At 58.9% G+C, this 27,789-nt stretch overlaps 1 protein-coding gene and 1 long non-coding RNA gene across 6 annotated transcripts; one reads left to right on the forward strand and one right to left on the reverse strand.

Moving 5' to 3' along the window:
- FLNC (filamin C) lies at positions 1-26,976 on the forward strand. 4 transcript variants are annotated; one of them, XM_077857277.1, is made up of 48 exons: positions 2-526; positions 4,928-5,176; positions 6,720-6,817; positions 6,967-7,117; positions 7,216-7,334; positions 7,516-7,593; positions 7,788-7,950; positions 8,113-8,313; positions 9,380-9,517; positions 9,881-10,007; positions 10,161-10,297; positions 10,475-10,668; positions 10,761-10,874; positions 11,499-11,642; positions 11,861-11,984; positions 12,129-12,289; positions 12,492-12,582; positions 12,672-12,841; positions 13,056-13,173; positions 13,264-13,526; positions 13,910-14,507; positions 15,185-15,358; positions 15,472-15,634; positions 15,907-16,067; positions 16,722-16,889; positions 16,980-17,103; positions 17,611-17,767; positions 17,843-18,032; positions 18,230-18,253; positions 18,366-18,613; positions 19,033-19,113; positions 19,421-19,520; positions 19,759-19,899; positions 20,172-20,300; positions 20,393-20,566; positions 21,187-21,348; positions 21,461-21,664; positions 22,102-22,254; positions 22,339-22,461; positions 22,543-22,785; positions 22,950-23,219; positions 23,321-23,458; positions 23,713-23,828; positions 24,389-24,521; positions 24,614-24,790; positions 24,942-25,160; positions 25,747-25,956; positions 26,054-26,976. In XM_077857277.1, exons 1-48 carry the CDS (start codon positions 172-174, stop codon positions 26,239-26,241), a joined length of 8,163 nt encoding a protein of 2,720 aa, XP_077713403.1. In that variant the 5' UTR covers positions 2-171; the 3' UTR covers positions 26,242-26,976. The 4 variants fall into 4 exon arrangements, with proteins under 4 accessions (XP_077713404.1, XP_077713403.1, XP_077713405.1 ...); XM_077857278.1 differs by lacking the exon at positions 18,230-18,253 and having other exon boundaries at positions 1-526; XM_077857279.1 differs by lacking the exon at positions 19,033-19,113.
- On the reverse strand, positions 18,370-27,334 carry LOC144289054 (uncharacterized). Of its 2 annotated transcripts, XR_013357120.1 has the most exons (3): positions 22,520-27,334; positions 21,875-22,033; positions 18,370-19,686 (listed from the first exon to the last, which is right to left on the reverse strand). It is a non-coding gene; the product is annotated as an uncharacterized LOC144289054 (long non-coding RNA). The 2 variants fall into 2 exon arrangements; XR_013357119.1 differs by lacking the exon at positions 22,520-27,334 and having other exon boundaries at positions 21,875-22,492.
- Positions 27,335-27,789: the final 455 nt, after the last annotated feature.

The following is a 27,789-nucleotide window of genomic DNA, read 5'->3' on the forward strand; positions in this document are numbered from 1 at the left end:
CCCGGAGAGGGAGACCGAGAGAGAGCGCGGCCGAGGAGCCGAGGAGGCCCGCGAGTCCCGCCAGCCGGGGCGCGCTCGAGAGAGAAGTTGAGAGCCGCGCAGAGCGGCCGAGTCCCGCGCCCCGACAGCGCCCGCCGCAGCCCGCCGCAGCCCGCCCCAGCCCGCCGCAGCATGATGAACAACAGCGGCTACTCGGAGGCCGCGGGCCTCGGCCTGGCCGACGAGGTGGACGACATGCCGTCCACGGAGAAGGACCTGGCGGAGGACGCGCCGTGGAAGAAGATCCAGCAGAACACGTTCACGCGCTGGTGCAACGAGCACCTCAAGTGCGTGGGCAAGCGCCTGACCGACCTGCAGCGCGACCTCAGCGACGGGCTGCGCCTCATCGCGCTGCTCGAGGTGCTCAGCCAGAAGCGCATGTACCGCAAGTTCCACCCGCGCCCCAACTTCCGCCAGATGAAGCTGGAGAACGTGTCCGTGGCCCTCGAGTTCCTCGAGCGCGAGCACATCAAGCTCGTGTCCATCGGTCAGTGCGGGAGGGGGACGCGCCCTGAGGATGGGCGGGCCCTGGGGGCTGCGCCGCGGGTGCTGGTGCTGGTGCTGGTGCTGGTGCTGGTGCTGGTGCTGGTGGGCGCGGGGAGCTGAGCTAGGGCAGGGGGCGACCCCGGCACAGCGGGGAGGCACAGGGACTTCCCAGCCCTTCGACGCAGGCCGCACGGGCACTGCCTGCACACCGGGCTGTCCTTATAGGGGCATCTGGGGGGTGTCCGGGGGAGTCCAGACCTTACCGTTCTTAAGTCTTCCAGCCCAGCCTTCCCGCACACACTCCCATCAACCCTCCTCTCCTCATTGTCCCCTTTCTTGCCATGGGGCCATCCCAGCCCAGTGCTTGAGAAGACAGGGACAGTGCCCATTACCGATTCCTGGGGGTGTCTACTCCCTAAACAAAGCAAATAGCTTCTTTGCCTCCTAGCACCCCCACCGGAGGAGGAGCCCACTGAAGGCAGGTCCCAGCCACTGCCCATCTGAGGACTGAGAGGTGCAGGGAGAGCTGGTGGCTGGGCAGGCATGGGGCCGGGGGCCCTCCACAGGCATGTGCTCAGCAGCTGGGTTCAGGCCCCTGGGCCAGGGCAGGCAGAGCCCAGCCTCAGAAACCTAAAAAGGCACTGAGCGAGTGCAGAGAACCTTAACCCCTGCCTACCCACCTCCAGCTTCAGCTGGCCTGGGAGGGTGCTCCCCCAAGTCCATGCCAGGCCCCAGCCCACCCGCTTGGCCCCCATTGGCTGCAACTAAAGGTCTGGGTTGAGGAGAGGGAGGGGAAGGACTGTAGAAGGGAGGAAGTCATTGAGTGTAACCAGATTTGGAAGGTGTATCAGTGCTGGTGGGGGTGGGGAGGCACTCCAGGCTTGGGAGCTAGGGAGCTAGGGAGCTGGGGGTGGGCTCTGAGTGGCCAGGGGCTGCTCCTCCCCTCCCAGCCCTGCTGTGCTCCCTGCTGGCTAAGGGCCCAGGGAAGACCCCCAACCCCTGTGATAAGCTCTTAAGAGTCTTGCCATGATTTACCGGAAAGGGCCCCTTGGGGTGCACTCCAGGGCCCCAGAAGAGGAGTTTCATATGGAGTCAAGTGCCTTTCCCCACCAGGCTACCCCAGAGACTTCTCTAGATAATTGAATGTCTGTCCACCCCCACTGTCCCTCAGGGCTTCTCTCGGCCTCCTGAATTAGCAGCTGAAGTCAGTCCGGGGCCCTTTGCCCTGTCCAGTCCTTTCTCTAGGCCTTACCCCTCCTGCCCCAATACTGCCCCCCCACCCCACCCGCTCTGGCCTGGAAATAGCCCTGCCTCCGTGACACAGCAGATGTCTCTGAGCTTTCCAGAAGGACAAGCCTGAGGACAGGGAGTGGGGGAGGGGCCCCTGGTGTTTGTAGTGGGGCTAAAGGCTACATGAGTGTGTGTGTATGTGTGTGTGTGTGTTGGGGGGGTCAGATGGTGTGTGTGTGGGGGGGCAGAGACAAGTCAGTCCTGGGGCTGTCATCCCCCTGCATGCTGGGATTTGACCCACAGGACTGACTGTCCCAGGTGGTGTCTCAAGGGCAGGGCCTGGGGCCTTACCAGAGCTTTATAGGAAACTGCTCAGCCTTGCCCTCCCTTCCCCACTGCGGGGGTGGCCAGCCCCTCTCCGGGCCTCATCCTTCCTGAGCGCACCTCTCCCCTCCCCCATGGTGGTGCCTGGCTCCAGCCCCTTGGCTCAGCTGTAGAGGGGCCGGCTCAGAGTAGAGGGGGAAGAAGCAAAAGATGGTTTGGGGGTGGGAGGGACACTCCTCGGTTCCCGCTGAGAGGAAGGGGAACTGTTCCCCATTTGGGCCAAGTGGCTCACTCGCGCTGATGAGATAAGCTGTCAGCAATTTGGGGCCAGGCCTGAGGCTGAGGGTGGAGGGGAGGGGGCACCGGCAGCAGGGCTGCTCACCCCAGCCGGGAGATGTCAAGGGATTCTCCACCAGGGCTGGCTGTTCTGCTTCCTCTTGTTCCCTCTGGCCCACCTAGTGGTGGGAAGGGGCTGTCCAGGGGCCTCCTCTGGGCATTGTCTCAGGACTGAAATTGAGCATCTGGGCACCTGGGAGGGAGTCAAAAAGTCTCCCCACTTCCCTTTCTAGGAGTGGGGTGGGAGCTGAGAAGTACACCTGAAGGAGGGGTGCTCAGCCTGGGTTGAAGGAGCCTTGCACCCTTACCCCAACACCCCGACCCGGCGCCCCCCCACCCCAGCCCCTCCAAACAAAGAGGCCTAATGAGGCAGCTCTGTGCCGCAGCTGTTCCCCAGTTGCTATTCCTTCTAGAGCCAACAGCTGAGGGAGGGGCTGGAGGGGGTAGCAGCTGTGCCGGCACCTCCCTCGCCCAGGCTCTCTCTCCTCCCCCTTCACTTGAGGCCTGGGGTGGCCTCAAGGACTGGCTCTCAGGCTCCTCCCACCCCTTTGGGGGTGTCCCCAGGCTGGAGAAGAAGTGGTGGCTCAGGGAATGAGGGAGGAAGCCTGGCTCCATTGGAGCTCTCCCTCTTCTGCCTGGCCTGGGGGTGGGGGGGAGTTCAGAGAGGAAGGTCACTGCTCCAGAGCAGGACTCGGGGCCCCTCTCCTGCCCCAGGCTGCAGTGGACCACTTGCTGTCTGGCCCAGGGCCAGTTACTGGGGAGAAACTTCTCCCTGAAGCAAATATGAATGACACCCCCTCCAACCCCGGCAACCTCAGGGCCTCCCTCCCAGGAATCTGGCTCTAGTTTGCAAGAAGCACTTCTGGGTGTGTGAGCACTGGCTTTGGAGGCTGTCAGGGTGGTGAGAGGCTGCGGGGCACTGGGTGTCAAGGCTGTGTGAAAGTATTGTGGACCGAGTGTTTGAGAGAGTGCACTGGAGCACCGGGAGGCCGGGAGTGTGTCATGGAATCTGAGAGCTGCCAAACCATTGTGCTGCGGTGGAGCCAGGGGGAGAGGGGGCGGGCTGGGGAGCTGCGGGGGAAGGAAGGATGAATCAGTGAAAGGGTGGGGGAGCCAAGGGGGCTAGAGCTGGAGGCCGCAGGGACAGGGAGGCTGAGATTCTCCCTCCTGGGGGCTGGTGGGGGTGGGATGGGGTGGAGGATGCTGGAGTTCCCCAGGTCTTTGGTCTCCTAACTGCTTTCTCCCAAGATCTAGAGAAGGAGGAAAAGATGTGTAAGGGGGGGAGGGGTGGCTCCAGCCCCACCCTCTCCTATCTCTCAGGCAACACGAGTAAACAAGGCTGAGTCTCCCTGCCCGCCAAACCTCCTAAAAGTGGTGTTCAGGGAAGCTGATGGATTTCACTCGTGTGCTGTCTTTTATAAATAAGCTGGTTTGCAAAGATCTATACTCCAGGTCACCTTGGGACCTGGATATTTCTTTCTGGCTGTGGAAGGTGAACTAGGCCCCCCAAATATTGGGGGACCTGTTCTGGTATTCCTCAAAGGAAGGGATGGGTGCGGTGTCTGAGCTTCTGAGACTTGAGTCCACATGGGTGACATTCTTCCTGGCTCATGTGAAATCCTACTGGCCCCACCAGCATTTGAAAACATGATTTTCAAGCCTTACTCAAGCCTGCACTGTACCCCCTCCCTCCTTCCAGAACTTTGTTCCAAAAGCCTTTTATGGTGTTCAGAGGAAAATTTGGCTGGAACCAGGTTAGTTCTATTCCTCTCCAAATTCAGTTTTTAAAATCTTCACCCATTCAACCAGTATTTATTGAGACCCAACCAAGTTCTACAGAGTCTAGAGAAGTAAGATAGCGTCTAGTGTGAAAGAAGCCACACGAAAAGAGTACATACTATACGATTACATTTGTATAGAACTCTAGAAAATGCAAACTAATCCATAGTAACCAAGGGCAGACCAGTTGTTGCCTGGGAAGAGGAGATAAGGAGGGGCAGAGAGAGGGGTCACAAAGGGGCGCATGCAAAGAAATTTGGGGAGAGATGGATACATTTATGACATGGTGATGGCTTTTTGGTTGTATACGTGCCGTCAAAGTTTATCCAGTTGTATGCTCTAATATGTGCAGTTTGTTGTATGTCAGCGTACCTCAATAAAACTTAAAAAAAAAGAAACAAAACAGCGTCTGTCCCCAAGAGGCTCACAATCCCGGAGAATTGCCCAGGTGCTTGTAGCCTGATGGAGGCCCATGCGTGCACTGTTGCTCAGGTGAAAGCACCTGTTGTGGAGGCACATTGGGAAGCAACCTCATTTCCAGGGGAGAGACCCAAACAAATGCATTAGTCCTCTGGGTCCGGCATTGTGGGAGGGTGAGAATTTGGTAGGCAGAGAAGGGGGCAGGTTCCAGAATCAGGAGTTCTGATCCCCCGAGCTCTAGCAGCAGCTTCAGGAGCTGAGTTGTTCAGGGCAGCCCCTTTGCTGAGTCCAGCTTGTTCTCTCTGCTCTGCAGACAGCAAGGCCATCGTGGATGGGAACCTGAAGCTGATCCTGGGTCTAATCTGGACGCTGATCCTGCACTACTCCATCTCCATGCCCATGTGGGAGGATGAGGATGATGAGGACGCCCGCAAGCAGACGCCCAAACAGCGTCTGCTCGGCTGGATCCAGAACAAGGTGCCCCAACTGCCCATCACTAACTTCAACCGTGACTGGCAGGACGGCAAGGCTCTGGGTGCCCTGGTGGACAACTGCGCCCCTGGTGAGTGGGCCAGAGGGCTCATCATGGAGCCCTTCGCTGGGGGTGCTGGGGCCTGGGCCCGTCAGAATGCATATCTCAGGGCTGGGGGATCAGGAGCGCCGGTGAGGCTTGCCCCTGCTCCAGCCGAGAATCATCGCTGGCAGCAGGCCCTCTCTGATCTGTGCCAGATCCTGCAGCTGCCTCAAGAGGTTCAGAATTCCTCATTTTACAGACAAGGACACTAAGGTCCAGAGAGGGCCAGTGACCTCTCCAAGACCACACAGCTTATTTGTGGCAGAACTGAACTAGAGCCCAAGGCCTCAACTTCCTGCTCCATGAACTTCCTACTTTGCCACATGGGTACCGTTTCTGCTGAGCTGAAAGAACAGAAATGTGGCAAGAAGGCCAGGAGTTAGGTCCTGAGAAGGTTCTTCTTCGTGAGACCCTGAGATCAGTTTGAGGAGGGGCTGAGGCTGGTGTGGCACTGCCCAGTGGCAGGTGACCCAGCCCTGCCCTCTCTCGCTGTAGCCCCTGGCCTCGTCAGGTGGGAACAGCTCAGGGCGAGGAGACTGAGGCATAGCGCACTAGTGCCTGTCCCATAGGCAGCTCCCTTTCTGACCATCACCTCCCAAGAAGATAGGTCGTTTTCTAACCCGGATAGGTGGATGAGCTCTGCCCGCTGGCCCCTTGGGAGGATCCTCCCCCAGCCTAGGGTCAGCCGGGGAGCAGGGGGTGGGGAGCCAGGGGGTGGGAGGCGGGGGCACCAGTGCCTGGGAAGCATTCCCAGCTGCTGAGCCATTGCCCACAGCTGGTGAGGCCGCCAGCAGTGAGCTCAGCTGTTCCGGCGGTCATGGATTCCAGCCTTTGAGCCAGCCCCCTCCCAACCAATGAGCATCACCCTTCCTCCAGCTTTGGCCTGGACCAAGTACCCCCTAACCTCTGCACCCCTTGACGGGAGTGATCTGGGGCTGCCTCAGCATTCTTCCCATTAGGAGGGCTGGATTTTGGGTGTCCACAGAGGAGAACCCATTCTCTCAAAACATGCCCTTAAGTGCCTCAGTTTCCCCAAGTGGTCAGTGAGGAAGGAGAGGGTGTCTTATGCCCTAAGGCTGATGTGGGAAGTGCTTGGAGGTCTAGGACTTGAGGGTGGCTATGAGGAGACCTTTTGGGGGACAGGCTTATGCAGGATGGGGCCTCTCACCTCCTCTGTGCACCCCCAAGACAGCAGGAACAAGGCAGGAGGGACGGGATGGGGGTGTCCTCACAGGGTCTGCACTGGGGCCCAGGCAGGCAGGAGGCTGACAGGCAGGGCTGGTGCCAGGCTGCGTCAGCCAGGGCAGAAAGATCTCATTGTTGGTGCTAGGGAGGGCTGCTGTGCCTCTCAACAGTGATGGGCATCCCAGCCAATGCGCCCTAATGTAAGTGGTCAGGAGGCACCTGGCTGCTCGGGGCCTCAAGCAGGGCATGTGAATTCACAGCCTGCGAGGCTGTCAGACAAGGAAATGCTCTGCCTTTGGACTGGCTACTCCCCCCAAGTCACCATCTCCATTTACCATCTTTCCAGGCCTCTGCCCTGACTGGGAGGCCTGGGACCCCAACCAGCCTGTGGAGAACGCCCGGGAGGCCATGCAGCAGGCGGACGACTGGCTCGGGGTGCCCCAGGTACACCAGTAAATGGGGTGAGGGCAGAGAAGGGGGGCCAGCGGGCTCAGGAGGGAGGTTGGGTCTATAAGGAGCCCAGCCAGGACGTGGGAGAGAAATAAGGTTGCAAGGTGGCAGGCACCCTGTGACTCCATTCCTTTCTGTGGCAGGTGATTGCCCCTGAGGAGATTGTGGATCCCAACGTGGATGAGCATTCTGTCATGACCTACCTGTCCCAGTTCCCCAAGGCCAAACTCAAGCCTGGTGCCCCTGTTCGCTCTAAGCAGCTGAACCCAAAGAAGGCCATCGCCTACGGGCCTGGTATGTGTTGAGGGCCTGGGATTGGATGGACCCGGTGCAGCTGGGTACGTCCTTGGATGGGTCCCCTAAATACCCTGGCTCTGCCTTCTGTCCTTCAGGCATTGAGCCCCACGGCAACACGGTGCTGCAGCCTGCCCACTTCACTGTTCAGACGGTGGATGCCGGTGTGGGTGAGGTGCTGGTCTACATTGAGGACCCTGAGGGCCACACCGAGGAGGTATGCAGAACCTTTGGGGACCAGAGGGATTGGCATGGGCTTGCAACCAGAGACCACAGGCTGATAGCAGGAATGGCCTGGAGATGGCTGCCAGAACCAGCTGCTATACTGGGGACTGGGGGAGGCATCCCCGTGGGTGTTGTCAGGTGCTGTGACTTCTGATCTTTTCCCTTCCCCATAGGCCAAGGTGGTTCCCAACAATGACAAGAACCGGACCTATGCTGTCTCCTATGTGCCTAAGGTTGCGGGGTTGCACAAGGTATCTCCCTGCAGACCCTCCCCATTCCATTCTCATCCTTAGCCCTGGTTGAGTGGACCCCTCTTTGCCCACACCCCACCCCATCCCAGCACACCCAGCAGCCCATCTCCCCCCATTCTTGGCTCTGCCCTGCCCTACCACCCCCTCTCAGAATTGCTTTCCCTAAGAAGCTAACACTTGTCCCCTGACTCTAGGTGACCGTGCTCTTTGCTGGCCAGAACATCGAACGCAGCCCTTTTGAGGTGAACGTGGGCATGGCCCTGGGGGATGCCAACAAGGTGTCGGCCCGTGGCCCTGGCCTGGAGCCCATGGGCAATGTGGCCAACAAACCCACCTACTTTGACATCTACACTGCGGGTAAGGGTAGGCCCCAGGGGGATGTCAGGCAGGCAGCCCACAATTGCATGGGGTGATGCAGATGGGGGCCTGGGGCAGAGAGGTGGGCAGTCCCAGAGAAGGGGATCCTGAGCAGCTGTGTGTGTCCAGATCCCAAGCACTCACAGCCTTTGTGCCTGGCAGGGGCTGGGACTGGTGATGTTGCCGTGGTGATCGTGGACCCGCAGGGCCGGAGGGACACAGTGGAGGTGGCCCTGGAAGACAAGGGTGACAACACATTCCGATGCACGTACAGGCCTGTGATGGAGGGGCCCCACACGGTGCATGTGGCCTTTGCTGGTGCCCCCATCGCCCGCAGTCCTTTCCCCGTCCATGTGGCAGAAGGTAAAGATCCTTTGTCCCCCACAGTCACCCTCACTGAGGCCGGGACACAGAATTGCCACCACATTCTGGGTCTGAGGGTTTATGGGAAATGAAGGACCCGATCCAGGGAGTCAGCTGAAGCTTTAAAATAGAATAGTCGTGGTGAGGATGTGGGTAGCTCTGGACAGATCTCATCCCGATCATCTCTCCACACATTACTCCCAGGGAGGGTCAGGAGACCATAGGAAAGCATATGAGACAGGTGCCACCTTGGAAGGATTGCAGGGGCACATGTGATGACACCCATAGCCCAGGCCCTCAGGTGGTGACTCCTCCTTCCAGTTTTCTCTCTGCCACTCAGAACCTTTGCCATCACTCGCCCACTCCCACATCATCCACCAGGCCAAGAAAGTGGTGCCAAGTTAGTGCTGTCTGGCGGAGGCGGCCAGCATGTCCATGGCTAACTGGCCTCACCTGTGCTATGTGGCCGGGCCCAGGTTCCATGGTAGGCCAGGAGTACATGTCCTTGCCTAGTCTGTGGCCCCCCACTGGGTTCTCTGCTGAGATCACCATTCTTTGGCCTGTGTTTAGAAACCAGGTCTGGGTTCATTGCCAGTGGTAGCATTCCATGGCAGGCTGATTTCCCTGCCTTGCCTGTGGCTGGCTTCATGTTGAGTATCTCTTGTTCTGAGGCCATGTTAGTGTTTCGTGGCATAACTTAGTCCTAAAGCCACTATGGTGGGTCTGCCTGAGAAGGCCCAGGTGGCTCTAGGTGGGTGCCTTGGGGTGGTCTGGGGCCCTCCCCTATCTCTCTCTGCCCCACTCTCTGTCAGGCTCTGCTGTATCTTTGTCCCAGGCACCACGGACTCTGAGAAGCCCAGCGAGAAGGGTTGCTAGTGGTTCGCTGTCCAGCTTGGCTCTCAGAGGCCCCGGTTGTGTCAGAGGCCCCAGGGAGTACAGGGGGAAGATGCATGAGGGCAGAGCCCTGTGCTTGTGAGGGTCAGGAAGACTATGCCCAGGGAGGTAGGGGATGAGTGGTGAGGAGCCTGAGACAGAGCCTCGGTAATCTTCTCTCTCCAACCCCCAGCCTGTAACCCCAATGCCTGCCGTGCCTCTGGGCGGGGCCTGCAGCCCAAGGGTGTGCGTGTGAAAGAGGTGGCTGACTTCAAGGTGTTCACGAAGGGTGCCGGCAGCGGAGAGCTCAAGGTCACAGTCAAGGGGCCAAGTGAGTGACAGGGCCTGGGTCTGGGGAATGGGAGAGCAGGGAGGAAGTACGGCCAGTAGGTCTGGCTCCCTCAGGGCAGTGACAGCAGTACCATGCCCCCCTGGAGAGGCTCCAAAGAGACCCATCGTCTCTTCTCTTGCCTCAGTTTCCCAACTGCAAGCCAGGAATGATCCTCTTCACCCTACGTGCAACCCCAGGTGTCAGGCACAGGGATGACATGTGATCCCTGCCTGATCTCAGTTCTGCCCACTGGTAGTGCTGCCTTCAGGCTGGACCTGGGTTCCGAGGGCTCCTTGAGGGATGGAGGAACTGTTACTCCCAAACTGTTGATCACACCCCCTTCTCCACCTCTCATCTCCTCAGAGGGCACAGAGGAGCCAGTAAAGGTGCGAGAGGCTGGAGATGGTGTGTTCGAGTGTGAGTACTACCCTGTGGTGCCTGGGAAGTACGTGGTGACCATCACATGGGGCGGCTATGCTATCCCCCGCAGGTAAGCACCGGGCACACTCTATGCCTTCCTGTCTGGGACCCTCACAGGGTGGGAGGAGGGAGGTTGGGCTGCCTGGAACTGTGAGGGAAGAGAGGAGGGCTACCCCCAGCAGAGGTACTTCCTGGCGTTGACACCAGATCCCTCTTTGCCTAGCCCCTTTGAGGTACAGGTGAGCCCAGAGGCAGGAACACAGAAGGTACGGGCCTGGGGTCCTGGCCTGAAAACTGGCCAGGTGGGCAAGTCAGCCGACTTTGTGGTGGAGGCCATTGGCACGGAGGTGGGGACACTGGGTAAGTGGCTGGGTGGTAGCAGCTAGGAATGCTGGGGAGTGGTGTGATGGAGGGACCTGGGAAGTGACTGGGGACAGGGTGGGAATGCTGGGTAGTATCAGGAGTGGGACATAGGGGTCCTGCCTGAGTGTCCGAGCTGCCTCTCGTGCCCTCTGATCTTCTGTACCTTGCACACAGGCTTCTCCATTGAGGGGCCCTCGCAGGCCAAGATTGAGTGTGATGACAAGGGGGATGGCTCCTGCGATGTGAGGTACTGGCCCACAGAGCCCGGAGAGTATGCTGTGCATGTCATCTGTGATGATGAGGACATCCGAGACTCCCCCTTCATTGCCCACATCCAGCCAGCCGCACCCGACTGCTTTCCAGACAAGGTGGGTCCCAGCGCCTGCACAAGGGCCCAGAACTGGGGGAGAGGGCCCTCCTCCAGGCCCTGACCTAGCTCTCTGCTCCTCCCGCTACACAGGTGAAGGCCTTTGGGCCCGGCCTGGAGCCCACAGGCTGCATCGTGGACAAGCCTGCGGAGTTCACCATTGATGCTCGTGCCGCTGGCAAGGGAGACCTGAATCTGTATGCCCAGGTGGGGTACTTACTGCCCAGTCCTGCTGCCCCCATCACCTGGGGCAGGAGCCCTGGGAGGTGGGGGCAGGTGAGAGGCAGAGGAAATTGTAGCATGGCAGGACTGACTCTTATGGATCCAGGAGAACTATGGGAAACAAAATTTTGTGTTTTCTGATGAATTCATTAGAGCATATTTTACCAAAAGTGTATTTTGTTGTACTAATAATTTTGAATTGAAAGATTATTTGATTATCTTTCAAGCCAGTGATAGACTTGGCTTCCCAAATCAGTTTCTCAAACTGGTAGCCACTAACCTCTAGAAGTTAATGAATGTATTCTTGGGTCCAAGAGGATAATTTTTCTTTAAAATGTTCACTATTCAATTTTAGAAACAGTGACTTAGCGCAACCTCTCCCCCACTAACACATTTCAGATGCTTAACTGGGAGGCCAGGCCACACAGATGGCCTAGAGCCAGATCTCTAGGCTCCCAGGGCGGGGCCCTGACCACCAGAGCACGTGGGGCGGAGCTCCCTTGGCCTGAGGTCAGAGGCGGTGGGTGAGGAGGGCATGGAGGCCAGCAGAGGGCGCCAGTGCTCTGAGGAGGCCTGAGCACTCTAAGATTCGCTTGGTGATGCCCACAGGACGCTGATGGCTGCCCTGTCAACATCATGGTCATTCCCAACGGCGATGGCACCTTCCGCTGCTCCTATGTGCCCACCAAGCCCATTAAACACACCATCATCATTTCCTGGGGAGGTGTCAACGTGCCCAAGAGCCCCTTCCGGGTATGTCCTCCTGTCTTGCTTCCTGCCGCTGGGGTCCCAGGGGAGGGTGGAACCCTGCACAGGAGATGTTGGTTGTCCCTGGGCCCTTGTCACCTGCTCCCCACCTCACTGTCCACATGGAGGCTAAGATCGGTACCACTAAGGCTGGCCTGGTAGTGCTGAGGAAAGCGGCCTTGTGGGAGGAGCACTGTGCTGAGCATTGACCCCTTTCCCTGCAGGTAAATGTGGGAGAAGGCAGCCACCCTGAGCGGGTGAAGGTGTATGGCCCAGGCGTGGAGAAGACAGGCCTCAAGGCCAACGAGCCTACCTACTTCACCGTGGACTGCAGTGAGGCTGGGCAAGGTGCGCCCAGCTGTGGCTGGGGTGGGGGCAGGGGCCTGGGGTGGGGCTCCTGCTCTGGCTCCACTCTGTTTCTGGGCAGAGTTCTAGTTAAGTGGGTGAGGCTGTTGAGACCCCACTCACGGTTTTGTGCCTGCCTCCCTTCAGGTGATGTGAGTATCGGTATCAAGTGCGCCCCTGGCGTAGTGGGCCCTGCAGAAGCTGACATCGACTTTGACATCATCAAGAATGACAATGACACCTTCACAGTCAAGTATACACCCCCGGGAGCGGGCCGCTACACCATCATGGTGCTGTTTGCCAACCAGGTACCCCACCCTTGGCCTGTGGCAGTCTGGTAGCCTATACCCTCCATGTCTAAGCCAGCAGCTTGATATGATGTCATTTGGGGACAGTTTTGCAGCCATCGATCGAGACTTCTGTGTGCAGGCAGCATGCTTCAGAAAAAACAAAGGGGACTCTTTCAGAAGCTGGCTTTGCCTATCCTCACCAGGTCTTTTTCCCATCCAGGAGATCCCTGCCAGTCCCTTCCATATTAAGGTGGACCCATCCCATGATGCCAGCAAGGTCAAGGCTGAGGGCCCTGGGCTGAACAGAACAGGTAGGTGTCTGGGCAGGTGCGGGGCTGGGCTGGAGGTGGGGCTGGGTGTCCCCCAGGCCCTCACCTGCCATCTTGATTGGGCTCCCCAGGTGTGGAAGTTGGGAAGCCCACTCACTTCACGGTACTGACCAAGGGAGCCGGCAAGGCCAAGTTGGATGTGCACTTTGCTGGGGCTGCCAAGGGCGAAGCTGTGCGGGACTTTGAAATCATTGACAACCATGACTACTCCTACACTGTCAAGTACACAGCTGTCCAGCAGGTGTGTCCCCCCACCCCACCTCACCATTCCTGGCTGATAGGGTCCTGAATTTCCATTCTCCAGTCTCCTAGGGCCACTTCTGAGTGTTGGCCCCTTTCCTGCCACCCCTCCTCTCTGGCTGTGCACCTCTGGGCCTCAAGTCCATGTTGGCCAAGGGCGTGTTGCCAGGCTATGTCTAACCCACCTAGTTCTGACCTCCTCTCATACCCAACAGGGCAACATGGCTGTGACAGTGACCTATGGTGGGGACCCTGTCCCCAAGAGCCCCTTTGTAGTGAATGTGGCACCCCCATTGGACCTCAGCAAAGTCAAAGTTCAAGGCTTGAACAGCAGTAAGTGGGACAGGAGCTGCCTTGGGAAGTGACCGGTATTGTGGGATGGGCTGGAGTCTCTGTTCATTGTGTCCCTTGCCCTCTCCGCAGAGGTGGCTGTGGGGCAAGAACAGGCGTTCTCTGTGAACACACGTGGGGCTGGCGGTCAGGGCCAGCTGGATGTGCGGATGACCTCACCCTCTCGCCGACCCATCCCTTGCAAGGTGGAGCCTGGGGGTGGAGCTGAAACCCAGGCTGTGCGCTACATGCCCCCTGAGGAGGGGCCCTACAAGGTGGACATCACCTACGATGGTCACCCAGTGCCTGGCAGCCCCTTTGCTGTGGAAGGTGTCCTGCCCCCTGACCCCTCCAAGGTGAAGAGATGGCAGCTGGAGGGAGCTGGGGTATGGGGGTTTACAGGGAAGATGGAGGAATCACAGGGGCAGAGGCTAGAAGACCCATGCACCTGGAGTGAGTGCAGCCAAGGACCCAATGCCAAGTGATTCCCCCATCCCAGGGCCTGCCTTTGAGACAGCTTAGTTATTAAGAGTGTGGTATTTGACTGCACTGGGCTTGCATTCCAGGTTCACTAACTGGGACAAATGATTTAATCTGTCTGTCCCCACTTCCTCATCTGGAATTGTTATAAGGACTCAGTCTGTAGTAGCTGCTACATTTAAAGGTGCTTAGCTGGGTAGGGAGCCATGAAGACCAACCATGGGATATCAGGAACCCATATACTTGCTCCTCTTCCTAGGTCTGTGCTTATGGCCCTGGTCTCAAGGGTGGACTGGTAGGCAGCCCAGCACCGTTCTCCATTGACACCAAGGGGGCAGGTACCGGCGGCCTCGGGCTGACTGTAGAGGGCCCCTGCGAAGCCAAGATCGAGTGCCAGGACAATGGTGATGGCTCATGTGCTGTCAGCTACCTACCCACGGAGCCGGGCGAGTACACCATCAACATCCTATTTGCTGAAGCCCACATCCCAGGCTCACCCTTCAAGGCCACCATCCGGCCCGTGTTTGACCCAAGCAAGGTGCGGGCCAGTGGGCCTGGCCTGGAGCGTGGCAAGGCTGGCGAGGCAGCCACCTTCACTGTGGACTGCTCGGAGGCGGGTGAGGCTGAGCTGACCATTGAGATCCTGTCGGATGCCGGTGTCAAGGCTGAGGTGCTGATCCACAACAACGCAGACGGCACCTACCACATCACCTACAGCCCAGCCTTTCCTGGCACCTATACCATTACCATCAAGTATGGCGGGCACCCTGTCCCCAAATTCCCCACCCGCGTCCACGTGCAGCCTGCTATTGACACCAGTGGAATCAAGGTCTCAGGGCCCGGGGTGGAGCCTCATGGTGAGTGAGAGGAAGGAGCCAGTCAGGGAGCCATGGGCATCAGCAGGAGGGAGGGAAGCAGGGCTGAAGGCTTAGGGAGGGCCAGGGCTGGGTGAAAATAGGGCTTGGGGGGCAGCCTGGAGTTCTTAGGGCTCAGATACCCCAGAGAAGGAACCAAGAGCCAGAGGCTGGGCATGGAGCTTTGCCTCTCTGCTCCTGTAGCAAACCTGTGCCTGCCTGTGTGCATCTTTCTGAGGAGACCCTAGCTTTCTTGGATCATGTCCCTGACCTGAAAAATCCACACTGTGGAGAGTATAGAGGGAAAGTTTTGGAGTAGAGGGTTAGGAGACCGTTCAGTAAATATAGCTCAGTTCAGTAATATGAGTGGCCACCTGCTGGGGGCCAGCCACTGGCTAGGCGTGGGGGTGGAAGGTATAGGAGAGAGAAGATCCAGACTCACCCTTGAGACTGTGGGACATCTGATGTGAACAGAGTGTCACAGGGTGGTGATGGGAACAAATCAGGGGCTGTGGGAGATGGGCCTGGAGTGCACAGGGGTGCAGAGGGTGGCTGGGCTCAGGCGGGGAGGTAGCTGGAGGATAGGAGGGACAGCCTGGGAGTTAGGGAGAGTGGAGATGTGAGCAACTATGTGAGAGCTGTCCCTGACCCACATTGACTGTGCCTCTCTTGGGACCCAGGTGTCCTGCGTGAGGTGACCACAGAGTTCACTGTGGATGCAAGATCCCTAACAGCCACTGGTGGGAACCACGTGACAGCGCGTGTACTCAACCCCTCGGGTGCTAAGACAGACACCTATGTGACGGACAATGGTGATGGCACCTACCGAGTGCAGTACACCGCCTATGAAGAGGGTGAGAGCATGGGCTGAGGGGGGAACGGTGGGGCTCCCATCACTGCTTGCTCAGTGCAGCCGGGGCACGGGGGCTGTGCACACCCTGACTTGCTGTGTGTGGCCGGCTTCCAGGCGTACATCTGGTGGAGGTGCTGTATGACGACGTAGCTGTGCCCAAGAGCCCCTTCAGAGTGGGCGTGACGGAGGGCTGTGACCCCACCCGAGTGCGGGCCTTCGGGCCAGGCTTGGAGAGTGGCTTAGTCAACAAGGCCAACCACTTCACTGTGGAGACCAGGTATCCTCCCCCTTTCCTAATCTGCCCCCTGAGGCATGGCCATCCTGACCCAGCCATGTGCCCTTCTCCTTTGTCCCTCTGTGTGAGCCTCATCACATCCCCTCAAGGGTGACCTAGGAGCAAACCTCCTGCAGTGCTTCACGTCAACCCCTGTAGCTCCTCCCTCCTCAGCTGGCCCCCTGGTGGCCTGCCCTCCTTCCTCCACCCACCCCAGTCAGCCACTTTTCCCTCTCCCTGTCACTAGCAGAGCTGACAAGTGTGTCACCTTGCAGGGGAGCTGGCACTGGAGGCCTCGGCCTAGCCATTGAGGGCCCCTCGGAAGCCAAGATGTCCTGCAAAGACAATAAGGATGGCAGCTGTACCGTGGAGTACATCCCCTTCACCCCTGGAGACTATGACGTCAACATCACCTTCGGGGGGCGGCCCATCCCAGGTGTGCATGGAGGGCAGGCCGCTGGGGGAGGCAGCAGTGAGGCTGCGGGTGGGGTGGTGGGGTGGTGGTGTTGAGGGCGTGAGAAGCAGGGCGGTGCTTGCTGTGGACGAGATGGCCCCTCCAGTTCATGCCCACAAGTCCAGAGCTGGTGTCCTGGCCCCTCGCCTGAAGCACGAGACTTCAGGGGTCCAGTCGCTCAGACCCAGTCCAGGCCCCTGTTGCTGGCTCAGCGAGGTCGCCTCTCACACCCTCTTGCTCTGTCTGCACCCTCTCCTGCTCCCCTGCAGGGCTGAGCTGCTGGCACACGTTCTGTCTTCTATGATTGCAGAGCTTGGGCATGTTGAAATTGGACTTTTTTGACCTTTTCTAATTTCACACCATCAAAAGTGGATCTTATTTTTAAGATGCATTTCGAGCATTTAATTTAGGAAGGAATTCTTCCAGGCCTGTGGCCCTACGCATGAGGTTTGCCCCGTCGCTGTCTGCAGCCAAGTTTGTTTATTCCTGTTTACATTTTCTTAGCAAGGTCTTAAGCATTTGCACATGTTGGTCTGGCCTCCCTGAGGCATTTCAGAGACCTCCTTCTAGCTGCCTCCTCAGTGTCCAAGATATTCCCAGGCAGGTGGGCTGGGGCTGACGTCCTCCTCCTTGCAGGGAGCCCTTTCCGGGTGCCGGTGAAGGACGTGGTGGACCCTGGGAAGGTGAAGTGCTCAGGGCCAGGTCTGGGGGCCGGTGTCCGGGCCCGGGTACCCCAGACCTTCACAGTGGACTGCAGCCAAGCTGGCCGGGCCCCACTGCAAGTGGCCGTGCTGGGCCCCACAGGTACAGAATGTCCAGGTGGGGGTGGGGGGAGGAGAGCCGGTAGGATGGAGCATCAGGAGGCTCTCTGCTGACCTTGCCTACCTTGTCCAGGTGTGGCCGAGCCCGTGGAGGTGCTTGACAATGGAGGTGGCACCCACACCGTCCACTACACCCCAGCCACGGATGGGCCCTACACGGTAGCTGTCAAGTATGCTGACCAGGAGGTGCCACGCAGGTGAGAACTACTTTTGGGCTCCCACACACTGAGCCTGAGTTCTGGGGCCCTGCTATGGGGGCTGTACCTGCAGGCCATTGCCAGGGTCCTGGGGGTGCCCCTCCCATCTGCCTTGGCCTCACCTGTCTCAATCTCAGCCCCCCAGTCCACTCTTCCTTGGGGCTCCCTGCCTGTAACCCCAGAGAGGCGCTCAGCCGCAGGGGCTCTCCTTGGGTCAGGCTTTCCTGCCACATAGCCACAAAATTAGTGCCTTGGGAAAAAGCAGGTGGTGGGAGAAGGAAGCTTTCCACACCCTCCTCTTTAAACTGACCACAGCATCTTCCGGGGAATGCAGAAATGCTCTGAGTCCATCATGAGCGGGTAACCCCGCAGGTTATCCTCCCACAGAACTGGGGATGTGGGCTCTTCCCTCCTTTCTGCCCTGCAGAATCCTCCCTCCTGCTTCTGTCTGTGGGGAGCACACCCCCCGGACCTGCAGCCAACTGTCCACCCTTTCTGCCCCTCAAGCCCCTTCAAGATCAAGGTGCTTCCTGCCCACGATGCCAGCAAGGTGCGGGCCAGTGGCCCTGGCCTCAATGCCTCTGGCATCCCTGCCAGCCTGCCTGTGGAGTTCACCATTGATGCCCGGGATGCTGGCGAGGGTTTGCTCACCGTCCAGATCCTGGTGAGTCTGTGTGTAGCTCACCTCCCTGGTCAGGGTTTGGGCACAGGCAGGCCCTGACCTCTGCTTCCCTCCTAGGATCCGGAGGGAAAGCCCAAGAAGGCCAACATACGAGACAACGGGGATGGCACATACACCGTGTCCTACCTGCCAGACATGAGTGGCCGGTACACCATCACCATCAAGTATGGTGGCGACGAGATCCCCTACTCACCCTTCCGCATCCATGCCCTGCCCACTGGGGATGCCAGCAAGTGTCTTGTCACAGGTGGGTGCCCACCCCCCGCCTTGTACTCTGCTCCTGCTCACCATGGAGCACCCCTCCTAGCCCCCTCCTAGCTCTTCCAGGTCCCTGGCCCAGTCCTTAGGGGACTGCTGGTCAGAGAGCCCACCTCATCTGCCCCCATCCCCCACCCCCTCTTCCTCCCCATGGCTGTGTGGCCTCACACTCTTCTCTGTTTCCAGTGTCCATTGGAGGCCATGGCCTGGGTGAGTGCCCTTTCTCTTCTTGCCATGGGCTGAGGTGGTAGGGGCAGCTGGGAATGGAGAGGGACTGGGCACAGCCCTCATAGACCCTCAACCTGGCTCTTCTGGGTGGCAGGTGCCTGCCTGGGACCCCGCATCCAGATCGGGGAGGAGACCGTGATCACAGTAGATGCCAAGGCAGCAGGCAAGGGGAAGGTGACATGCACGGTATCCACGCCGGATGGGGCGGAGCTCGACGTGGACGTGGTTGAGAACCACGATGGTACCTTTGACATCTACTACACAGCACCTGAGCCCGGCAAGTACGTCATCACCATCCGCTTTGGAGGCGAGCACATCCCCAACAGCCCCTTCCATGTACTGGTAAGTTCCAAGGCCTGGGGCAGTGGCTGAGGAGACGGGCCTTTGGTTAGCAGCAGCAAGAAATCCCAGAACCCATCCCCATGTCTGATGAATTGTGGGCCGAGTGTTCTGGAGTCAAGCCTTTGGTTCCCCATGGCCCTCCAACTTGGGAGTTGAGCACAGCCCCTGTCTCTGGTCCCTCCAGTGGTCGGTCAGAACTCACCTCACTGACCCTCAGGCCCACAGTCCCTATACATCCCCTCAGGGTGGCCCCGCAGGATGATGAAGCCCTCCAGAGGATAAAGCTCATGAAATAGCCATCCCGCCCCAGGGGTAGCCCAATTGCAGGTCCCTGGGCCATTCTCAGAGTTAGCTCCTGGTCTCTTGGCGGGTGTGGACTGGCCTGCCACAACCCATGCTTTCCGTGCCTTGCCTCCCAGGCGTGTGACCCCATGCCCCACGTGGAGGAGCCTGCTGACGTGCTGCAGCTGCCCCGGCCCAGCACCTACCCCACACACTGGGTACTGCTGCCTCCCACCTGGGCCACGCCTCGCCCTCCCCCTGCTCCTTCACTTCTTCCTTCTAGTTCTCTGTGGCCAGGGCTGGGGCATGGTTTGGGGGGGCCATCTTGGGGAGCAAGCGGGTGTCAATCTGGGCAGATGGGCCTCCAAGCTGAGCACCTCTTCTCTTGCGGTTGACACACTTCTCCTGCCACTCTGGCTTCACCATTAACCATCTTGTTCTTTCCTCACTTTCTCCGACTTCAGTTGTGACTCAGGCTAGGCTCCCCACACCTTCCCTGGCCAACCGTTCCTTTCCCCTACACAGGCCACAGAGGAGCCAGTGGTGCCTGCAGAGCCAATGGAATCCATGCTGAGGCCCTTCAACCTGGTCATCCCCTTCACTGTGCAGAAAGGGGAACTCACAGGTACTGTCCTGCGCTGCCTGGGAAGGGGTCACCTTCTTCCAGGCCCAGAGGGGAAGGGAGTTACCCAGGGTCACATAGCCAAGCTGGACAGGGCTGGAACTCAGACTCGAGGCTCCTACATCCCAGTGCAGGCTTCATCTTGCCGCTCCGGGCTGTCTCCTGGTGCCTGAGGGCAGCAAGAAAGGGGTGGGCATGGTGGGAAAAAACGGGGTCCCCTAATAACCATGCTACCTGGCAGGGGAGGTACGGATGCCCTCTGGGAAAACGGCCCGGCCCAACATCACCGACAACAAGGACGGCACCATCACGGTGAGATATGCACCCACAGAGAAAGGCCTACACCAGATGGGGATCAAGTATGACGGCAACCACATCCCTGGTAAGTTGGGGCCGGGCTGGGCTTGGGCTGGGCTGAGAGGAACCCACGGTGACTTCATCCTTGCCTGCCTTCTTTCAACAAACGTCCCTCGAGCACCTGCTCTTTGCAGATGCCACACCAGCCCTCGAGGAGGCTGCTATCTCAGTAGGAGGCAGACTTGCATCAGGCCCCATGGCAGACAGAGAAAGTCAGGGAGTCACGTGGGAGACAGGTGGGCTCAGGTAGCTCCTGTCCTCACTACCGGCACCGCCCCTTCTCTCGGTTGCTTTCAGGAAGTCCCCTACAGTTCTACGTGGACGCCATCAACAGCCGCCATGTCAGTGCCTATGGGCCAGGCCTGAGCCATGGCATGGTCAACAAGCCGGCAACCTTCACCATTGTCACCAAGGATGCTGGGGAAGGTGAGTGCTGGGGAGGCAGAGGGCTGGGGTAGGAGGCCAGGTGCAGGGCTGAGGGCAGGAACATCTGAGCTCAGCCCCACCTCCCTGTACAGGGGGTCTGTCCCTGGCTGTGGAGGGCCCATCCAAGGCTGAGATCACCTGCAAGGACAACAAGGACGGCACCTGCACCGTGTCCTACCTGCCCACTGCGCCCGGAGACTATAGCATCATCGTGCGCTTTGATGACAAGCACATCCCAGGGAGCCCCTTCACAGCCAAGATCACAGGTGGGGCAGGGGTGGGCACACAGGCCTACAGGCCAAGCCCCGGCACGTGCTGGATGTGCAAGCCCAGCGTGTTTGATTGACCCAGGGCGTTAGACTAGGGGCCTCTCTGGGTGAAAGAGGTCTGTTTGGACAAATAGAACACTCCATTGTCAATAGCAGATGAGGAGTATCCAACCACCCCACATGCTTTCAAATACATCATCTCATTTAGTATTGAAATAACTTGTGAAGTTAGGGTATAATCTCTTTTGATAGATCAGTAGGCCCAGAGAGGCTAAGCAACTAGGTCAGAGCCACATGGAAGGCAACGGTCTACATCATCCAGTCCAGCCTAGTGTTTCAGTGTCATGAAACCACGACTTGCAATTAAAATATATGGATTAGGGATTGAACCCATTCTGGCCTGAGGCATCCACGGGGCAGCCAGGGTCCTGGACCCACCAGTAATCTTTGGTGGCTAACACATGAATGAAGACTGTGCTGTCCTGGGCCTTGGGCCTCTGCCCTTTGAGTGGTCCCATCTGTTGAGTCCAGTGGGGTCTGCTAGGAGGTTTCCTGAGCCAAGAGGACATGGCCTGTCTGGAGTCCTCACAGTCTGACATGTCAAATTCCCCCACCAGGTGATGACTCAATGCGCACATCACAGCTGAACGTGGGCACCTCCACGGATGTGTCACTGAAGATCACTGAGAGTGACCTGAGCCTGCTGACCGCCAGCATCCGTGCCCCCTCCGGCAATGAGGAGCCCTGCCTGTTAAAGCGCCTGCCCAACCGGCACATTGGTGAGCATGGGGCTGTGGGGAGGGACCTCAGGAGGAGGAAGGCATGACAGGAGTCAGGAAGGGGTGCTCTGCCAGGCTCAGGACACCGTGCCTGACCAGCCCCTCTCCACAGGCATCTCCTTCACCCCCAAGGAAGTTGGGGAGCACGTGGTGAGCGTGCGCAAGAGTGGCAAGCACGTCACCAACAGCCCCTTCAAGATCTTGGTGGGGCCATCTGAGATTGGGGACGCCAGCAAGGTGCGGGTCTGGGGCAAAGGCCTGTCTGAGGGACACACCTTCCAGGTGGCGGAGTTCATCGTGGACACTCGCAATGCAGGTACTTCTTGCCCCAGGGACCCCTTGTTTCAGCTGGAGCTTCTAACAAGGACTTGAACTTTCCTGCCCAGGGCCTCCTTAGTCACATCCTCCTCCCTGGACTTCCTGGCCCCCATCTCTGTTGGGATTCACATTCCGGGGTCCATTTGGGGGACTATGCACTTCTCTCAAATGTAAGAGAAAGCTCAGCTGTCCTGAGTTTCTGACTCACCTTCCCTCTCTGGGGGAGGAGGCCTCCTAGGCTCCAGTGAATTTTCTACACTGCCCCATCCCTGGTCCTCTGGTTCAGCACCTGGCCCACTCCTCCTCCTGCAGAGCCAGCTTTCATTACTCGTTGTTATACGCGTCGGCCACCTGTTCCAGACAGAGCCTGTAGTGTGGGCAAGGGAGAGCAGAGTGGCAGGGCCTGAGGGAGATGGGTCCTTGGTTTCCTGCCAGGTTATGGGGGCTTGGGGCTGAGTATTGAAGGCCCCAGCAAGGTGGACATCAACTGTGAGGACATGGAAGACGGTACATGTAAAGTCACCTATTGCCCCACGGAGCCTGGCACCTACATCATCAACATCAAATTTGCTGACAAGCACGTGCCTGGTAAGCTGTGGGCCACGGCTGGGCAGGGAGAGGCTGTGAGGCCAGTGGTCTGAGCTACCCTATCGCCCCCCTCCCCTCTTTCAGGAAGCCCATTCACTGTGAAGGTTACCGGCGAAGGCCGCATGAAGGAAAGCATCACCCGGCGCAGACAGGCGCCTTCCATCGCCACCATCGGCAGCACTTGTGACCTCAACCTCAAGATCCCAGGTGTGACTCGGAAGAGCTGGGGCGGGGCTCTGGGGAGGGCACGGGGCCTCCGACTCACCTCTGCTGCTCTGTGTCTCCTAGGGAACTGGTTCCAGATGGTGTCTGCCCAGGAGCGCCTGACGCGCACCTTCACGCGTAGCAGCCACACGTACACCCGCACAGAGCGCACGGAGATCAGCAAGACGCGGGGTGGGGAGACCAAGCGCGAGGTGCGGGTGGAGGAGTCCACCCAGGTGGGTGGAGATCCCTTCCCTGCTGTCTTCGGAGACTTCCTGGGCCGGGAGCGCCTGGGCTCCTTCGGCAGCATCACTCGGCAGCAGGAGGGTAAGCATGGCTGCACCGGGCCTTCTGGTCCGTGAGACAGGGTGGGGAGGGCACGGGCAGCAGGTGTTCTGGGTGGAGGAAGAAGCTTTACTGAGGAGGGAGGGAACGTCCAAGGCTGCGAGCAGCCCCAGTTTCACCTTGACAGTAATCCACACTTCCTGCAGGTGAAGCCAGTTCTCAGGACATGACTGCACAGGTGACCAGCCCATCGGGCAAGATGGAAGCCGCAGAGATCGTTGAGGGAGAAGACAGCGCATACAGTGTGCGTTTCGTGCCCCAGGAGATGGGGCCCCATACAGTCACTGTCAAATACCGTGGTCAGCATGTGCCTGGCAGCCCCTTTCAGTTTACTGTGGGGCCACTGGGTGAAGGTGGTGCCCACAAAGTGAGGGCTGGTGGCACAGGACTGGAACGAGGTGTGGCCGGTGTGCCAGGTGAGGGGCAGGGGCTGGGCGGGGGGGCGGTGGCCCCAGGGCAGCCGGCAGGGTGGCAGTGGTGCTAAAGAGCTGCCTCTGCCCTGCTTCCCTGTCCCCAGCCGAGTTCAGCATTTGGACTCGAGAAGCAGGTGCCGGGGGCCTGTCCATTGCTGTGGAGGGACCCAGCAAGGCGGAGATTGCTTTTGAAGACCGAAAAGATGGCTCCTGTGGCGTCTCCTATGTTGTTCAGGAACCAGGTGAGTGGTCCACGCTGGAGGCAGAGGCTGTGCCTGCCTGACCCTTCAGACTGGCATTCTGGCCAGAGCACAGATGGGTCCCTGCTCTTTCTCTGCCCCATCTCCCTCTACCCCCACACCCCCTGGGGATGGGAGTCTCTCTCCAGACCTGAGCCCTGGACCCAAGGTGCCTATCCTGGGATGAGGTGGGTGGGTGATTCCACCCCTACCACCTGCCATCCAGGGGCCTGTGCCAACCAGCCTTCGTTCCCCAGGTGACTATGAGGTCTCCATCAAGTTCAATGACGAGCACATACCAGACAGCCCCTTTGTGGTGCCTGTGGCCTCCCTCTCAGATGACGCTCGCCGCCTCACCGTCACCAGCCTGCAGGTATGTGCCCAGGGGTAGGGTCCCTCTGCCATCCTAAGAGATGGGCAGGAGTCGAAGGCAGGTCAACATGTCCAGGAGCTTAGCAGTGACCTCAGTAAGGACAGTCAGCAGAAATCTCTCTCCCTCCCAGTATCTGTACAGCAGGGGGCGCCATGTCTCACCTCCAGGATCATCACACACTCCTTCTCCTAGTCCTTCCCATTGACCCACCTTCTCTGGGGAGCACCCCCAGGCCAGTCTAGGTTACATTTTCCTTCCTTGTCTGGGCCTCTGGGCCATACAGCACTGGCCTCCTCTATCGTGTGAACCTTACCTCCTCAGCCAGAACAGGGTACGGCATCTCCTCCCCCACAGTGCCCAGCACAGCCAGGTGGGCGCCAAGGCCAGAGGCCCAGCCCCTGCCTCCCAGCTCCCATAGCCTTGTTGACTACCTTCCTGAGCTGGGCCAGGCTGGGGCTGGGAGCCTCAGGCTGGGCGGGCAGCGAGAGCAGTGTCGGGCTGCAGAGAGTGGTGCTCCAGACCCTGCCCAGGAGTCTGAGCACCCTCTGTGGCCCCTGCAGGAGACGGGGCTCAAGGTGAACCAGCCAGCCTCCTTCGCGGTGCAGCTGAATGGTGCTCGGGGCGTGATCGACGCTAGAGTACACACGCCCTCGGGTGCAGTGGAGGAGTGCTACGTCTCTGAGCTGGACAGCGGTGAGCTGCCCCAGCCTTGCCCACCCTGTGCGGCCCTTCTGGAGTGGGGAGGGGAAGAGCAAAGCCTCACTCACCAACCCTCTGCCCCACAGACAAGCACACCATCCGCTTCATCCCCCATGAGAACGGCGTCCACTCTATTGATGTCAAGTTCAACGGTGCCCACATCCCCGGCAGTCCCTTCAAGATCCGTGTTGGGGAACAGAGCCAGGCAGGGGACCCAGGCTTGGTGTCAGCTTATGGTCCTGGGCTTGAGGGAGGCACCACTGGTGAGTGCCTGGGGCTGGGGAAGAGGGCTGGCTATTGGGGTGCTCGGCCTCTGGTCCTGCACTGCCCTGTCCTGGGGCACTGAGTCCCTGCAGGGTCTGCTCTGGGCCCCAAGCCCTTCTTGCCTACAGCCTTGCTGCCTCTGTCCCCCAGGTGTATCATCAGAGTTCATTGTCAACACCCTGAATGCGGGCTCAGGGGCCCTGTCTGTCACCATCGACGGCCCCTCCAAGGTGCAGCTAGACTGTCGGGAGTGTCCTGAGGGCCATGTGGTCACTTATACTCCCATGGCCCCTGGCAACTACCTCATTGCCATCAAGTATGGTGGCCCCCAGCACATCGTGGGCAGCCCCTTCAAGGCCAAGGTCACAGGTGAGTGCCCTGGTTGGGTGCATCCTTCCAGCCCAGCCTGGATGAGTCCAGTGGCCATTCACATTGGGCCATGTTCTAACCCAGGAACCACGGGCAACTAACCAGGAATAAGGTCACCTGGCCTCCCACAGCACACCATTCTGTGATGTCATGGAGAATCATGTTTGAAATCCATCCGTTGATTACTCTTTTCCCTGCAGTGGCTCCCAGGCTTTAGCTTAACTTTCTGCTCTCCTGGCTTCCTGTGTTTCTGGCTTCCTAGAAGACAAAACTCAGTACATATTTAGCGAGCTTTCCTTTTCAAAGCACTGAAGGATTATGTGGATATGTGTTGTTTTCAAAGCAAGACTCTTACCCTATGACTTGGGTTCCCAGACCAAGCCAGGGTGAGGGCTGGAGCCATCAGAGGCCCAGGACCTCGGGATGAGCCAGACCTGGTACACATCGCAGGGCTTGTTGGGAACTCTGGAAGCCACAGTGGGGGAAGCGATGTGGCCCATGGGGGCTGTCAGTGCTGGCCGAGGGTCTGCTGCCAGGGGACATAGGCCTCTCACACAACTCGTGGTTACCCCACTCTGTTCCTCAGGTCCCCGGCTGTCTGGAGGCCATAGCCTTCACGAAACATCCACGGTTCTGGTGGAGACCGTGACCAAGTCATCCTCCAGCCGCGGCTCCAGCTACAGCTCCATCCCTAAGTTCTCCTCAGATGCCAGCAAGGTGGTGACACGGGGCCCAGGGCTGTCCCAGGCCTTTGTGGGCCAGAAGAACTCCTTCACTGTGGACTGCAGCAAAGCAGGCATGCGAGGGAGGAAAGGGGTGGTTTTCTCGGGTGTGAGGTGCCAAAGGGCTGCAGGCCCCCGGTGTGAGCCAGCCCCTTCTGTTTCCTTCTCTAGGCACCAACATGATGATGGTGGGCGTGCACGGGCCCAAGACCCCCTGTGAGGAGGTGTATGTGAAGCACATGGGGAACCGGGTATACAACGTCACCTACACCGTCAAGGAGAAAGGGGACTACATCCTCATCGTCAAGTGGGGCGACGAAAGCGTCCCTGGAAGCCCCTTCAAAGTCAACGTGCCCTGAATCCCAGAAGTGCCTCCCCCAGCCTCAGCCCCCACCTCCAGCCAATGCACACACACACACACACACACACACACACACCCCTAGATGCACACACGCAGAGTCAGACCACGAACACCTGCCCTGGGGTGTGAAATGAGGGGCAAGGCCTCCCCACCCTGCCATGCCCCCGGGGGATGGAGGGCCTTATCTGTCTCAGGGCAGTGCACCTCCCATCGAATGTGACATGAGGGCAGGCTGGGGGTTGGGAAGGGGTCAGGGAAGCCCCGAGTTTTCCGGTGGGGCTGAGGCCAGTGGGGAAGCACGTGTTTGGGGGTGTCTGCGTGTGTGTGAGAGAGGTTACCCTCAAGCCGCACTGCCGGCCAGACCACCTTGCTAAGGACTGTGTCTGGCCCCTCCGGTGGCCCCACCCCCAGAGTGTGAAGGACTTGGAAAAGAAAGCACAATCGGAGGAGAAAACAGACCCAGAACCAGCAGCAGTGCTGGCTCGTGGCCTGGCCCAGAGTGATTTCTATCTGCCCGCCAGGCTTCCTGGAGGACTGCTTTCTCTCTCTCTTTCTCTTTCTCTCTCTCTCTTTTTTTTTTTTTACAGTTGCACAGCTCTGCCCCATGAGGGGCCTTTTTTACACACTGCGAGGCCCAGCTTTCTGGGGGGATTTTTGCACATATCAGGCGGCTCTGCTGGGAGTCGCTTACGTGGAACACTCCAAATAAAGTGTGGCCTGTCGCAGAGGCTTAGCTCTTCTTGTTCTCGTGCTTTCTCTGGGTGGCCACCACCTATTTGGCGGGGTCTGGGATTATGGCAGGATACCTGAAAGAACCATTGCCAGGGGCCTCAGGGATTAGTTCTCAGACTCCTAGACAGCTGGGGAGAGCTGGGGGGGAGAGGGAGGTGAACAGTGTTCTGGAAGACTGCCCTAGACTACTGGGAGGCCAGCTTCCCTGCAGCCTGGTCTCAAAGATGTTCCATAAATTAGGTCCTTCAAACAGGAACTGTTCCTCACCCAGCAAGCACCCCATGCAAGGCCCGGAGCCTTCACTCCAGCTGAGTCCAGGGTCAGGTCCGGACCTGCTCTGGCCCCACCAACAGTTTTTTTTTTTTTTTTTTTAAGATTTTATTTATTCATGAGAGACAGAGGCAGAGACACAGGCAGAGGGAGAAGCAGGCCCCATGTGGGGAGCCCGATTCAGGACTTGATCCCGGGTCTCCAGGATCACGCCCTAAGCCGAAGGCAGGTGCTCAACCACTGAGCCACCCAGGCGTCCCTGCCTTGTCACTTAACCTCCCTGGCCCACTGGTCTCCCTGGCCCACCAGCCTCTCCCCTTAGCCTCCCTGGCCTGAGCCACGTCTCAAACCCGCCTTCCACACTGCAGCCTGACAGGCTCCCATTCAAGGAATCTGGCCCTCTCTGTGTCCGGTCCCCTCTGCAGCTCCCTCCTATTCCAGGCTAATGTCTACTCCTCTTAACAAGGCCTCTAAGTTCGCACACCATCTTCCCCCACCTGCTGACACAAGAAGTCCTGAGTCAGTGTGCCTACTCCCCACCACA

This window comes from Canis aureus, chromosome 18 (assembly GCF_053574225.1).
Source record: "Canis aureus isolate CA01 chromosome 18, VMU_Caureus_v.1.0, whole genome shotgun sequence".
Lineage (NCBI taxonomy): Eukaryota > Metazoa > Chordata > Mammalia > Carnivora > Canidae > Canis > Canis aureus.

Excerpts from the sequence above, each read along its gene's own strand:
- FLNC (XM_077857277.1), top strand. The coding sequence starts at position 172 with ATGATGAACAACAGCGGCTACTCGGAGGCCGCGGGCCTCGGCCTGGCC. Across the intron at positions 23,459-23,712 it reads CTATGTTGTTCAGGAACCAG|GTGACTATGAGGTCTCCATC; the intron begins GTGAGTGGTCCA and ends TTCGTTCCCCAG. Across the intron at positions 23,829-24,388 it reads TCACCGTCACCAGCCTGCAG|GAGACGGGGCTCAAGGTGAA; the intron begins GTATGTGCCCAG and ends TGGCCCCTGCAG.